This window comes from Spinacia oleracea, chromosome 2 (assembly GCF_020520425.1).
Source record: "Spinacia oleracea cultivar Varoflay chromosome 2, BTI_SOV_V1, whole genome shotgun sequence".
Lineage (NCBI taxonomy): Eukaryota > Viridiplantae > Streptophyta > Magnoliopsida > Caryophyllales > Amaranthaceae > Spinacia > Spinacia oleracea.
The window spans coordinates 110,381,653-110,396,879 of NC_079488.1; the positions used below are offsets into that span (position 1 = coordinate 110,381,653).

At 34.1% G+C, this 15,227-nt stretch overlaps 2 protein-coding genes and 1 long non-coding RNA gene across 3 annotated transcripts; 1 reads left to right on the forward strand and 2 right to left on the reverse strand.

The window, feature by feature from the left end:
- Nucleotides 1–411: 411 nt before the first annotated feature.
- Nucleotides 412–1,837, reverse strand: LOC130468107 (replication protein A 70 kDa DNA-binding subunit B-like). Its single transcript, XM_056837817.1, has 3 exons — nt 1,620–1,837; nt 1,403–1,524; nt 412–1,297 (listed from the first exon to the last, which is right to left on the reverse strand). The coding sequence occupies exons 1-3, from the start codon at nt 1,700–1,702 to the stop codon at nt 1,146–1,148; spliced, it is 357 nt and encodes a 118-aa protein (XP_056693795.1). The 5' UTR covers nt 1,703–1,837; the 3' UTR covers nt 412–1,145.
- Nucleotides 1,838–1,880: 43 nt separating this feature from the next.
- LOC110780345 (uncharacterized) lies at nt 1,881–7,572 on the reverse strand. Its single transcript, XM_056836312.1, has 5 exons — nt 7,269–7,572; nt 5,979–7,180; nt 5,705–5,888; nt 2,139–5,612; nt 1,881–2,060 (listed from the first exon to the last, which is right to left on the reverse strand). Exons 1-4 carry the CDS (start codon nt 7,570–7,572, stop codon nt 2,551–2,553), a joined length of 4,752 nt encoding a protein of 1,583 aa, XP_056692290.1. The 3' UTR covers nt 1,881–2,060; nt 2,139–2,550.
- A 583-nt stretch (nt 7,573–8,155) lies between these two features.
- On the forward strand, nt 8,156–12,469 carry LOC130468108 (uncharacterized). Its single transcript, XR_008928507.1, has 3 exons — nt 8,156–8,608; nt 9,308–9,438; nt 11,951–12,469. It is a non-coding gene; the product is annotated as an uncharacterized lncRNA (long non-coding RNA).
- Nucleotides 12,470–15,227: the final 2,758 nt, after the last annotated feature.

Below are 15,227 nucleotides of genomic sequence, written 5' to 3' on the forward strand. Positions count from 1 at the left end.
AATTAATAAAAAAATAACTAAAATTAAGTTCTTTTAATAAAAACTAGTATTTTATGCACGCGATGCGTGCGTGCATTTTAGAAACTTTATTGTGCCTATTATTTCATGCACATAATTCGCAAAGTCCATATTTTGCGACATTGAGGTCATACAATACTCGTAGCCTTACATGACGAATTTAAAGCTATTAAAAAAATGTAACATTATTTTGATACAACTAACATATCCCATTGGAAAACCAAAATTGAAGTACATACAAAATAGTAATTATCACTTTCTTTTTTTGCTCGCAATATATTTGTTTAACCACATGCACTCCTCCGCCCAATCGATATGCAACACATATCCAACCGTATACGAATGTTCAGGATTAAAAGCTTCAATTGGTGAATGTAGCACCCATGAAAAAGCTTTGTTTCCGAAGCATGCAAATACTTTTTCCATCACTCGATTACGTCCATTAGGCTGCATGAACGTTAAAAAATATATTCAAATGTAAAATCAACATGAGTTAATTTTTTTTAAACAATTATGTTGTTAGAGTATTAGATTGAAACCTGTTGAAGTACTGATTTTATTTCAGTAGCTAAACAACCTAAGAGGTGTTGTGCAAGATCGTGTAATATTGTGACTTTCAAATTACCACTTTTATCAAATATGGTAAGTCGAAGAAGCAACCTATAAAACGAAATTAAATCAATTTATTAATATAGATAAAAATCAATATATAATGTGTGTTTAAGTATAAAAAAGATTTAGATAATTACCTTGGGATAGTTACAGTGTTGGTGAGATTGCAGGATTGACATTTTTGTAGTCCTTGAAAAATGACAACCTTTTTAAGACAACGATTGCATGCCTCATATATGATGTTATCAACACTATCAACGCGACATGCATATGCAGCAACTCGACAGTATTGAACCTACCAAAAAAAAAAAGCAAAGTTAGACAATTAAGTACATAATATCGTATTTTGTTGACAACACTTAAACTTCAAGGTTAAAAACGATACCTTTCTCACGCTAGAGAATTGAGATAATCGGATACGGGGAGTGTTAGAAATGTCAATCGAAGACTTTAACGAAAAAGTCGACGAACGAAACCAATCTCTCCTTATATTTGCCAGTTTTTCCGATTTATACCTATACGTGAAAAAAGTTATGAGCATAATACTTAAGGTTATGTTGTACATGTATTTGGCGAAATTGTACATACCATGTAGATAAGGATGTTGTTTTTTCATTAACCGGGTTAACATAAACCCTAGTGTGGTATCCCGTGGAAAGATATGTACCTGTTTGTATTTATCAATTAGAAATATTATCACAGGTGGATATATACTTTAAACTACATATTACAAAGACATCATCTACAAAATAATTTAATTTGGATGATGTACCATAGAAGCTCTTGACATGCAGACCACATGCTACAATGATTGGACAAATGTCAACATGATTAAGATTTTCATCAAGAACGTGCACAAAATCATTCCAAAGTGTTAATTTAATAACAGTCCAGCTGCAAGTAGAAATGAAAACAATATTAAGACAAAATATTCGAAATACAGGTAAATTCGATAAGTAATTAACATTATAATAATTTAGCGGACTTACGTTGTATCCATTATTGCTACGTCTCGCTTGACTGAATCCACACCAATATTCTCAACTGGTGAAACGTATAGGACCAATCCCATTGCATCTAAAACATCATCAATGTTTCAATTAATAAACGACATATGCATGATAACTGAATATTGAAAAAAGGCAAACAAAAGTACCATAAACTCTATTGGTACAGTCGATGTGACAACTTAATCGGTTCAACTGAACCAAATTATAGTGGAATGAAGATATGGAAATGTCATCCTCCTCTTCACGTATCACATTTGTTTCTTCTTTAATGATCATCTGTTTCCAATTGGGGACAATTTTGTTTTTCCCTTCAGCAAATATCACTTGTACAGCAAGGAGTATATAAATGAATCCCTCTTGAAACCGTCCTACAAACTTTTCAATCGCGGGGCCGAAAATATTGCACTGTATGCCCTCACCCTACAAAAGGAAACACATGCAAAGTTATGATATAGTTCAGATTCAATGAAAATTTAAATGAAGCATAAGGTCATTTACCTCAACATCGACAAAAAGCATTTTCCATGTTTGCTTGGTTTTTCCTTTATGGTTGTAGTTGAAAATATCATAATTGCGAATCAGTCGGGCTCGTACATCATATCGTTGTACCCCGCTAGGATATAAATGCTCAAAAGTTGGATAATGGTACTCTGTCATCCTGTAAAGTTAGTTCAGTTCAAAATTAGAATTACATAAACCGAAATTCACAATGTATGAATAGGTATATCACATGAAAAGAAAGCTATGTACATGAATACATTTAATTACTCCGATATATAAAATTCACATCTCTCAATTCGTCTGTAGTTATATCATAAAGCAATTATTATTATAAAAACTACTCAATGTGAGTACAATACCGTTTATTATAAAACTGGGAAATAAAAAACAATACTTTAATTCCGTATCTCTAATCATAAGACAACAAAACTTCTTTGTACACAATATTTTTAGTGAATATGCCTTCACAACCTTGAACCTTTCCCTTTTCTACCACGATCTTTGTCGTGTTCTCAGAAATTCCTCGTGATAATGCCACATATAGCTGGCCGTGGCTAAATACATGATCGGGGAGGTATATCCCAACATGTGGAATAGTTTGTCCCTGAGACTTGTTGATAGTCAAGGCAAAACTCAACTTCACAGGAAATTGCTTTCTGACCATCTCGAATGGCAATTTAATATCTTCAGCAGTTTTCAAGGGAATTCTTGGCAAAAACACTCTGTTCCCCCTAGAATGTCCGGTTAATATCTCAGCATCAATAAAATTGTCCTTTAATGAATGGCAAAGCAGCCGTGTTCCATTGCAAAGACCATGTTTAGGATCAATATTTCTCAAAAGCATTAAGGGTACCCCAGGTTTCAGGGTGAGAGCATGGGGAGGCAATCCCGACGCAGAAATCGAATTCAAAAACTCTTGTTGGTACAAATTTCTCTTATCTTCAGGAACAGAATCAAACGAATAATACGTTTTTCCTTCTCCGAGAAACTTTTCGACAACCTTATTATTTATTCTATCAGCGTCTTCGTTCAGGGGTGTGATGATCGCCCTTTCAACTATAAAATTTCCATCACCAACGTGCTCACTTAAACTTGGAAAGATTTGGTCGATCAAAGCCTCGATCGTACTATCTGCCACTGTTGGCATAATCATGGCAGTTGGTAACCTTATCATCTGATCTGAAACAGTAGGTTCATTACCGTTCCCAACAGAGAGTAAGAAATTAGCAAAGCCGTTATCATCAATTGATCTCATATTTTCTCTCAAACGCAAAATACGAATATGTCTCCACATAGGGGACCTGACAAAAGATGCGTCAATCATTTGAGCTCTAGTTCCGTTTCGAACCACCGGTAAAACCTGTCTGAAATCACCACCGAACACAATAATTTTCCCCCCAAACGGCAAGTCATTCCCCATTAAATCCTTGAGTGATCGATCAACAGCTTCAAATTGATATCTGTGTGTCATTGGGGCCTCATCCCATACGATAATGGCAGAATTTTTTAGGAGAATTGCAGTTTTAGAACGTTTGGTAAATGAGCAAGTTGATGAGCTGTCTGGATTAAGTGGAAGCTGAAAAGTCGAATGTGATGTTCTTCCCTGGTGCAACAACGTTGCTGCAATTCCAGATGTTGCAGTGGGGATAGCTATTTCGCCTCTACTCTTTACAGTAGCAAGAAGGGCTCTGTATAAAAATGTTTTTCCGGTTCCCCCAGGACCATCGACGAAGAAAGAACAGCCAGCCTTTGAAATGACAGCATTCATTATTGTGTCGTATGCAACTTGTTGGTCACTATTGAGAGTGCCAACGCATGCCAAATCCTCATCTGGAACCGGAACAGAAAAGTACTCTTCCATGATAGAAGGAAGCTCGTCAATGTCATCAGTACATTCAGGTAAGCTTGGCAACTCCGTGTAGTCAGAAATCCTTTTTCTAAGTGGTCTTAATAACCTATCTATGTCTTGCAAAAGTTTGTTAGTGAGGAAAACAGAATTACTTGTTGTGTTTGAGGCTGGATAATCCTCAACCATGTAAGGGAAAAACTCATCCCAGAGTGCTCGTAATCCAGTTGGTTGACAGTATACCAATATGGTTGCAAATAACCGACGTAATGCAGATGGCATTCGTACTGAACATGCTTCTAAAAGACATTGACGAATGCTTTCGTCATTTTCGATTAGACCGAGGGCTTCAGCTGCAGCCCTGAATGTAGGGTGTGTGACGCCATTGATCGTTCTTAAATGTTCGAACGATGTACGCTCCCTCACATGATTGAGTAACATTCTCAAATAAAATCGTTCTCCTTCCGATGGTGAAGCTACATACAATCGACCCATAACTCGTTGTGTACTTTTTCTCTTCTGCCATTCACGTGAACTCGTTAACCATCTGTAATGCTCAGGAAATTCTCGATAAAGATATTTCCTTGCATTTGGATCGACTGAATTCATCTTGAAAAATTCAGTGAGCATCGTCTTAGAGTTTCTTGGGTTCGCTAACACGCTTGAGATTTGCTGGTTCCCTTCGAACCTCACTTGATGCATGTTTGGCAAATGAACCTGCAAACGATCTACGGCAGGACAGATTCTAGTCATGGGGAATTTGTAAAGTTTCCACATAGCTTCGGGTGCACAAATCCACCGTGCATCGACATATTGTGCAATCTCATCTCCGTTATGAACTTCCATTGAAACTCTATCTGAACCCTTATGGATGTACTTATACAGATATTTGACACACTTGATGCTGCTGCATATCTCAATATTGATGTGAAAATCGTACTTTAAGAGCAAAAATGGATTATATGGGACTACCCACTGATTATCTACACGAACTCGTGAATTCTCACGCAACGGTACTGCTGGACGATCTTGTGGACGACGGTAAAGAGGATATGAGTCATTGCCTTGCTTTGTATCATTGGAGAATTCCTTAGGGAATCCTTTCTTACAACTTCCTTGTTTCATACACGGGGATTTGTGGTTGAGAACACCACATGGGCCATGAATCATGTGTTTAAGAACTGCCTTATACAATTTTGGTTCTTGTTGTTCATCAGGAATCACTGCTCTCACAATCTTATCAAAGTCATCCGGAGTGGTTAGCTTGTCATTTTGATCAAGAATTAATAACATATGAACATGTGGAAGACCCCTCTTTTGGAATTCAATCACATATACATAAGCAACAACCGTTCCGAGGACGCCCCTTTCTAGAACATCCTTTTTCAACTCTTCAAGTTTAGCATGAAAAACCCGTGTCAGCAGATCTGGACGATCGTTTGGAACTTGTCCGGCCAACAATTCTGATTGTATCTCTGGCCAAGATGGATTGCATGTCATTGTAAGAAATATATCGGGCTTGCCGAACTTATGAACCAATGCCATGGCATCTTGATACCTCTGGTGCATATCTCTTGGACTTCCAACGAATGAAGACGGCAGTATGGTCCGTCGTCCAACATTTTCTGCAAATAGACATTATATAGACAAACTTTATTGCATGTGAAACAATGTATGAATTATTGAGTATAATCGATTAACTTAAATCAATATGGACCTGTGTTATGCTCTCCAGCATGTAAAGAATCCTCTAAACCCTTGTACAAATCAGCACGTATCTTATCTTGGTTGAGTGCAATCCACCTCAAATTATTGGCTTGCATTTTCACACAGTTATCGACAACAAATTGTTGCAGTAGACGACCGCCTCTTAAGATTAGAGAATCAAGATGTTGCCGCATCTATAACACAAAATACTTGTTTTGGTCATAAAGGTCTAAGTATATGATTTTTAGGATAAGGCTTAAAAAAGAGTTATTAGAAATATGCACCTGAAACATGTATGCATAGAATTCCCGGCACGTCAACTTTTTACCAGTGGAACTTCGACTGTTTAAATCCCAGCCGTAAGAACCATAAGGGAACAGTAGAGGATACTGCAGTGGGTCATAATAACCGGCAGTGTCTTTGATATAACTTAGTTGCCCAGTTACTGACTCTACCATGATGTCCCTATCCTTCAAGTTGGAAATGTCATCACCTCCAACGACAACTGCTGCTACTTGCGAAGCTGTCGGCATCGAGTATTGATGTTTATTTGTAGGTTGCTCTTTGATGACAAATTTGCAATCACTTAAGTCACTACGCTGAGCAAGATGGCGGAGATTGTGGACAAAAGGATTGTGAGCATTCAAAATATTCTTGATTCTGTCGATGACATCGAGGCGTAATGATGAATTCTCTGCTGCACGATTTTCATTTTCATGCTCAGTATCATAAATGTAGAGTTGAAGAAATCGAGGACGATCTCCTTCGTTCAAAGGTAAGAAACCTCCAATACGATGGTAAATTGAACCTTGTGCACGGAATGTGTAAACGCCTTGACGTGCATTTGCTAGTTCGTCATCTAAATGAACTCCCATTGAAGTGAATGAAAAGACGTGGTTGTACTTACGGATGTTTTGCCTAAAATGAGCCCCATATTCCGATTGATCAGAATATAAATCAAGCATATCAGAGGATAATGGAAAATCAGGTAAGTTGACCTTCCCACTTAAGCAACATAGTTCAGGAGATTCACAATGGAAAAGTCGTGCTTGGCAATGCGGACATGTTTTCATGGGTGGCAAACTGAATATAGGAACCCCTTGACTCTCTTGGTAATTTCTTGCACAATTTTTATAACCAGTTCTCCCTACTTTCCAGACCCTTATATCATCAGAAATGGGGTTTGATATGTTGTTGGTGTCGATTGCACGACTTTCACCGACATTGAATAATATGCCAGGCATGCGTATTTCATTTTCCGCCTCAACAAAGCGCGGCAATTCCCCATCGTCTGAAGTAGGGTATGGTATACGTGCATTGGTTGTACTGCTCTCGCCAACACAAAAGAATCGATTGGGCATGCCGCTTGAGTTTGATGTTGGGTCTGGGATGGTCACAGTGGTTGCGCTACTTTCACCGACACTAAAAAACCGATTTTCTAGATTTGCCCGAGTATCGAGTAAACGAAGTTCATCAATAGGTTGCACTGCATTATCAAATCATGTTTTTGATTGGTTAGGTAAGTTGTCATGTTTACATACTTAAAATGAATTGATTATGTTCAGATTTCTTACTTTCACGCCTTTCATATCCAGTCGTGACATTATGGGCACGATTTGTGATGTCTGCCATAGCCCTTCTAACTCCCAAAGTGTTGGGAGTATTGGTAACAATCACAGGCCCTTCCGAACTTGGAGTTTGAGGTTGGCTTTCAGGAGTACCTATAACATCTGATTGGTTTTCACATGCATAGCTGAGTCGCCTTTTTGCATTTTGACAATCTCTTTGTTCTGGAGTGAGTGATTTTCTCTGTTGTCTTTTTTTATCCCTCCATATCGACCTTTGATCTTGCATACATTGATCTCCGTTCTCGTCCATTATGAAACTCTAAAACTACACATTAATTTGGTTACTATAAGTTGTTTGTATTGTAATTTTGTTGCAATATAATAGAGATTGATAAATTAAATATTTTATTTTAATGCATTTTTTTTTCCTTTTTTGCTAAAACGAACGTATAATTTTAAAATAAATTGAATATTTTATTTTGTTTCCTTTCGCTTTTCTGTTTTACTTAAAGGAAAATTTATATTTAAATTAAATTAAATATTTTATTTGAATGTTTTTTATTCTATGCTTTTCCACTAAAATGAAAGTCAATTTTAAGTAATCAAACATAATTTGTGTGTTTTTTTTATTTTAATTTTCGTATTAATATTCTTATAATAACTTTAGATGATACTTCTCTCGCCATTTGGTTCCGTTTTTTCGGTTTAGTAAAGCTAAAGCCCATTTTATTCTAAAAGCCCAATCCTTTCTATACTTAAGAACGTAAACCCTATCTGATGTTTGTTGTTATCCGCCGTTCCTCTTTTATGTGGAACCTATTTTCATTTGTCTCCTTACTTTCTCTCTCATCGTTTATCAGATCTCCTTCCTCTCTCAAACGATCTCCTTCCTCTCTCATCGTTTATCAGATCTCCTTCCTTTCTCTCCTTAAAGAATGGCGATAAACCTCAAATTTGGTGAAAATATGCGCTCAAATGCCTATCCTTTCAAATTCCGATCAACATATTGCGAAAATACTCAGATCAAGAAATATAAGGTTAATCTCTCGCCTTACCCTCTCTCATCTTTTCTAATTTAACTAATTCAACTCAGATTAAGGGTTTTATGTAAATTACGCGCAAGTTTTTTTTTCTGATTGGAATGGGTATTTAGGATTTAATTTAGCGATTAATTGTTGATTAACTAACTGATTTTTTTGTTTGCATTTTTTGGTTTGCATGTCGTATCAATGTGGAGGGTAAGGTCGCTGGCGTGGCGGTGGAGAAGCGATGGCGAGGCGAGGCGCGGGGCGAAGCGATGGCGAGGCGCGGGGCGAGGCGATGGCGAGGCGAGGCGATGGACAATGGTCAGGTTCTGTTTAATATAACTTTGTTTTAATTTGGTGAGATTTGTTGTTACTATTCCAAGAGTACAATTATTTGTATGTTTCTTGAATTTAACGTTAATTTAACCATTATTGGGGTTCGTCAAATTTTTTTATCTGTTAATTTGAGAATTTGTTGGGGTTTGAGAATTTGAGAATTTAACCATTGTTGGGGTTTCTTGTTTTAAATTTGAGAAATTGAGAATTAAACCATTATTGGGGTTTTGTCTAATTTGGTGTTACTATTATCGGTGTCTAATTGTTTGTATCTGTTAAAAGTCTTATATGCACGCATATTAGTAATTAAAACTTAACTGTAGATTCGTTTGACGTTTCATGAATGTTCTAGAGCATGTAAAAAGTCTCCTCTCTTCTCCCAAAACACACACATACAAATACGCCTCGTAATGAGCACCAAGCAACCAATTAGTAAACTACTACAGTCCGGTAAGTAAAAATTAAATGTTTTTCTGCTAAAAACGAAAATTATAATTTAAAACAAAAGTAAAAGTTTTAATTAAAAATAAATTAAAAATGTTGTTTTGATGCGTTTCATTTTTATGTCTTTCTGAAATATTCATTTTCGTTTTAGTAGAATTCAGTAGTTGGCCCATTTTTAAGCGGAATATCAAAATTATTGTTGCTTAACCAAATTTTTTTGCAATTTTGGTTTGCATGTAGAGTCCCTCTATTGGTTGGAGAGGAAGGTGCACAGATGTTGGGCAAGACGCGTGATGGGCGATGGGCGAGGCGGGGAAGGCGATGGGCGAGGCGACCGAGGCGCTGGTCAGGTTATAATTTGTTTAAATTGGGTGAGATTTGTTACTACTTTGGGTTCGTCAATTCTTTTAAATTATAAACTGATTTGGTTGTTTGAATTTTATTTTATTTGTGTGATTTGGTGGTATGAATTTATTTAGATTTGGTGGTATGATTTGTTGTTGAGTCTTGATAAGATTGGGACTTTGAGAATTGAACATGTTTCGGCTTTTTTTTTGATGGAATTTGTTTTTTTGTTGCCTTTTGTTTTCTCTTGCTGCAGTATTACTGGCTCAAATTCCTATTCTAAATAATGCTCAGTTATCTTATATTTGTAAGCAATGGTCTATAAATTCAGTTTAGTTGGTTAAATCGTGGGCCATGACAATCAAATGTAACACCTAATATTTTGGGCCATTTATATCTTGGTGTGTACCTAATATTCTGCTCTACCCAAGCAGCATTATGAATTGGTGTTGTTTGTTTGTAGAAATATCCTCATTTTTTTGAGTTGAATGCGGAAATTAAGTACTTTAGTGAAAATCATGATATTATTTTCAGTTAGTGTGATTTGTAGGGGTTTAATTAGGGGTTTGATCCTGTTGTTTAGATAATTTTGTGTGTTTTTCTAGTGGATTGTCTTGATTTTCTTAATGTTATTGTTTATTAAAACACAAATCAAAACTAAATTACCTAAATTGATGTGTTAATCACATATTGAGCTCTAGATCAACCCCGTTATTGAGTACCTTGATGTCGTTGTCACTTTGTTGAGCCGAAACATGTAAATACAACTATTCTTGCGACTCGAACTCCCATTATTCACTCTGTAATTTTGGTTAATTCAAGAAGGGATGAGGGATTAGGTTAGTTCACTATGCATGGGTGAGATCATTGTGCGTGGGTGAGGGGAGGAGGGAGATGATGGGTTTTTAATACTGAATTTTGAAACAATGTGCGTGGGTGAGGGGAGGAGGTGAGATTAATATGCTTGGGTGAGATCATCCTGATGTAATTTTTTTTAGATGTATTTTTATTTATTAATTACTCACTATATTTTAATCGAATAAATGCATTTACTGATGCTCGCTACACAGAGGAATGAACTCCTTAAAACTAAGGCGTTGCAGAAGGATTCGATTATTTCAGGCTTATCTTTTTTGTTCTTGATTTACAATTGATGCCGATTTCTGCTTGAATTCTGATGTTTTTTTTGTTTAATTTAGTTTTGAAATATATTAGGGTTAGTTAGGGTTTAAGACATGTTTTAACGGACTTAATAACATAGCTTGAGTGCATGGGGTTATATTCTGATTTGAATTTGAATTTTATTGATGTTTTATTTGTTCATCTGATTTTGCTGTTTTTCATGAGACTATTGGGTGTTATTGGATCAAATGTGACTGTATGTTGTTATGGTGAGATTTGTTGATTTAGTTAGAATGAAATTTGATGATTTTCTTTTCGTTCCATGTAATTAAAAGCATGATCTAAAATCTGTAATAGTTAATTAAAATTTGTAAACGCATGTATACAACTTATTCAATTAAAATCTTAGATAACTTATTCAATTAAAATCTGTAATAACTTATTCAATTAAATTAAAAGCATGAAAAGTAATCTGTAATAAGTAATTAAAATCAATAAAAAGCATGCATACAAATATTATGTTTAAGAGATTGGTTGGCCACATACCTTATGCCGTTGTTATAGTATGCCTTGATGAACTTAACACCCAACTCAAAATCAAACTAAAAACCGAAATTATAACCTGCAAAAGAACAATTTATTTCAGATTTTTATAGAACACATGTTTAACTGAGTTACTTGATAATTAAAAATGAGAAGGGTATAACAACTTATTCAATTAAATTAAAAGCATGAAAAGTAATCTGTAATAAATAATTAAAATCAATAAAAAGCATGCATATAAATATTATGTTTAAGAGATTGGTTCGCCACATACCTTATGCCGTTGTTATAGTATGCCTTGATGAACTTAACACCCAACTCAGAATCAAACTTAAAACCAAAATTATAACCTGCAAAAGAACAATTGATTTCAGATTTTTGATTTACTTAATGAACAAACCCTACTTCAAACCCCTACTAAATTCTGCATTAAAACAAATGTAAGTCAATTATATTTAAAATCATAATTCTAATAACAAAAAATTATATTATCACAAACCTTCGTTGTTGAAATCTGCAATTAAAAATTAAAAAAATTATGAGAGATTATTTAACCAAATGCATAAATTAAGATATAAAATAATTAATTAAAATCTATAGAAGCAAGAATATAACCTACCTTATATTTTGAAATCTGCAAAATAAATAAGCACCACAATATTAGAAAAGAACATTTATTTTGTGCATACAGTCACAAATTTAATTTCTGTTCTTATTTTTTATAGTCTTGTATAAATAAAAATGATACTGTTATGCGTACAACATTCCTTGTATTTTTATGATATACACAGATTTAAATATGCCCATACAATTAAAGTTTATGATTTATTATTATAGAAAAATGGTTGAATTCTGTTTGTATTTTTTTTACAGAGGATTCATACGAAAAGTGTACTTACATGTGGGAGCGACTTCAAGAAGAAACAATGGTGATGTGGTTCTTTTGAGAACGGATTTCTTCTGGGAATCAGCGCGGTAGTAGATTTGCATTAAGGGAGAGGTTTCTTGTTTTATGGTTTCTGGAATTTTTCTTCTGATTTCTGGTTTAGGATCTGGTTTATGGAGGTTTTTTGTTTTCAGGGCTTCTGCAGTTAATTAGAAAAATTTATTCTTTTAGATTTGTAATATTTTTCGTTTCATTTGGTAACTGCAATAAGTGTAATATTTTATTTTCCTTATCTGTTTTTCGTTTCATTTGGTAACTGCAGTAGTTGTAATATTTTATTTTCCTTATTTTCATTTATTTCCTGATTTAATCAATCAATCAACATCAGCTTTGGTAATTGAGATAAAAAGGATTGATTTTGGGCGTCACTTAAGGTCTGGGGTGCAATTAAACTGTAGAACTGCGTTGGGGTATTTTAGTCTTTTAACTGGGGGACACGAAAAGCCAAATTACAAAATAGACCTCAGCTGTTCCTTTATAGAATAGAGATAAGTAAATTAAGCAAATGTTGAGGCCAAGCGGATCACGTGACTCCACTTACTATGCAGTATATACTCCCTTTGTATTTTATTAGGAGTCACATATTAACCGACATGCGTATTAATGAATAAAAGTTGAATCTAATAAAAATAATAAAGTAAGTGTGGTGGGGGGAGGGGGGAGTAATAAATAGAAAAAAGATGATGAAAAAGTATTTTAATTAAAGTACGTAGAGAGAGTGTATTGTAGTGGTGATCCCTAAAACAATTAGATATATTAAATAATTACTCCCTCCATATTTTAAAAAGATATACACTTTGACCAACACGCAGTTTTAAGAGAATGAGTTGAATTTATTAAAATAAGATGAAAGTGGGGTAGTGGGTGAATTTTTTTATTATAGTAAAAAGATGATGTGAGTAAGTGTGTGGACCACAAGAAAGAGAGAAATATTACTCCGTAATATTTTGGAAGTGGAGACCAAAAAATGTCAAAAAGAAAAGTGTATCTCTTTTTAAAATTCGGTTGTTTAAAGAAATTGTATCTCTTTTTAAAATACGGATGGAGAAGAAGATAGGGTACAAAAATTACTAAAAATGGAATTGTGACACCTATAAAAGTACGAAAGAGTACTAGCTTAGCCATTGTGGATGTAACGATAATTTATTAAGAGGTACTACCTCCGTTTCATAAAATTCTTTACGCTTTGGAAAATGTGTCCAAAGTATAAAAACTTTGACCGTAAATTCTCACCATTATATACATCAAAACGTTACGTGTAAGATCTTGTTAGATCGGTCTCGGGATGTATTTTCATAATATCAAATTTTTATAATTTTTTCACATACGAAATTGAATATATTAGTAGTTAAATATTGCATTGGAGTCCGTGCAAATAGTAACCGTAAAGATCTTTTTGAAACGGAGGTAGTACTAGTATGTGTCAACTATAAATTTTAGGTGTTTCATGTTTTCCTAACCTGTATATTGATATAATATCCGTATATAAACTATATAATTTTGGTCAACGTACCCACGCAATCCCATCCAATTTTCTTATACATAAGAATGGCAAATTTACTACTCCGTACTTAATTACTCCAAATATTTTTGAGGTAATTGTTTAATGGTGTGTAATGGTTGGTTAAAATTTTGCAATGCTTAATTTTGTAGTTTGTAGAATATTGAAAAACTGAAATAAAATTTTCATGCTTCCCTTTTTATTTTGTCACGTTTTCTTTAGCTAGTTTTGCATGATTAATTTAAGAGGTGATTTAATTATTATTTTTTAAAAAAGAAATTGTTGACATTTCATAATTTTGATGGTGGTTTCAATTCACATATATGATTGATTTATGAGTTGATTTATTGTTTTTCTTATAAAGAAAATTTACGACATTTAATTCCTAATATAACCGATTAATGAGAGTTGAGAGTTTGAAGCTCAATTATTTTCCCATCATGTATTCTGCTTTAATAATATCGATAAGTCAAGTTGAATTCGTTATTGTTCTACTAATGTAGAAGTTGCCATCCAAGTACGTTCCCAAACTGATTGTCATAAAAATCTTGCACACGATCTAGTGTAGAGTAGTTTGATTAAATTGTCGAATTAAATTAATGATGAGAAGTACGTACTTTAACACATAATGATTAATGAAGCTACATGTGTGCAGTAAGTTCATCCCCCCAAGACAATGCATGTCTGATCGATCACTAGATATAAGGCATCTAGAAGAAGAAGACGCACAAATTATGCATCATCTGTGATCTTGCATGTTCTACTACGTTCAAGTTCATGCACCTTGCATTAATTTTGTGATATAGTGTCTGTTTTTATTGAGGATAACGCATTTATCTTATATGATAGAATATCGTATGTAGTAGAGTTAGGTTATAACTAAGCTATTCCTATATGATATGAGTAGGACTGTAGGAGATCTAGTTTATATTATAAATAGAGGTGTATGTCCACACATAAACACATAATGCAACATTATATCTTCCCCTCAATACTATTTTAACAGAATATATTTTCGTAGATTTCCTAACTCAATATATAGACTTCTATCTTATAACTTAGTTATAACATAACTCTACTACATATAATATTCTATCATATAGGATAACTGCTGCGTTATCCTCAATATTGTTTTTGAAAGTTCTTAAAATTTTGAAATTTGTGTTTAAAGTTAGAAATTTTTTGATCATAAATTCTCACACTATTATATCCATTCAATATTTCTACTCTGTATGTTATTATGTGTACGCGATCTTATTGGATTTATGAACATAAATTCTAGTATGTTCATGTGTATGTTCATGGATCGTGCTTACTTTTGTGAATATACAATTTTAATTTATTTGTTATTAATGTTTGTGTATCATATATATCACATGTTAGCTGACCAAATTTGTCTCTGAAATAGGCATTATCTTCTTGGAGATGAAATTCGTAAATCAGTCCAGGGACTCTGTACGTTAAGATTTTTGCTTGGCATGCACTAGATTTATGTCGTTTTCTCTTTCTATTATTACTCAACATCTGAGCACCTTACCCCCAAAAATATTTGAGAAAATTAAGTTTTAAGTTATGATTGATTTGTCCTTCTGTTCAATCATGATTCATGAGGATAGCGCCTCTATTTATAACACATGATAAATAACCTACTAGTACGGTTGGAAATAAAAGATTTTGTAGAGATAATCTAAGAGTTAAAATTA

Excerpts from the sequence above, each read along its gene's own strand:
- LOC130468107 (XM_056837817.1), bottom strand. The coding sequence starts at position 1,702 with ATGGGATTGGTCCTATACGTTTCACCAGTTGAGAATATTGGTGTGGAT. Across the intron at positions 1,525-1,619 it reads GTAGCAATAATGGATACAAC|CTGGACTGTTATTAAATTAA; the intron begins GTAAGTCCGCTA and ends TTCTACTTGCAG. Across the intron at positions 1,298-1,402 it reads GCATGTCAAGAGCTTCTATG|GTACATATCTTTCCACGGGA; the intron begins GTACATCATCCA and ends AAATACAAACAG.
- LOC110780345 (XM_056836312.1), bottom strand. The coding sequence starts at position 7,572 with ATGGACGAGAACGGAGATCAATGTATGCAAGATCAAAGGTCGATATGG. Across the intron at positions 7,181-7,268 it reads TGGATATGAAAGGCGTGAAA|TGCAACCTATTGATGAACTT; the intron begins GTAAGAAATCTG and ends TTGATAATGCAG. Across the intron at positions 5,889-5,978 it reads TCTATGCATACATGTTTCAG|ATGCGGCAACATCTTGATTC; the intron begins GTGCATATTTCT and ends TTTGTGTTATAG.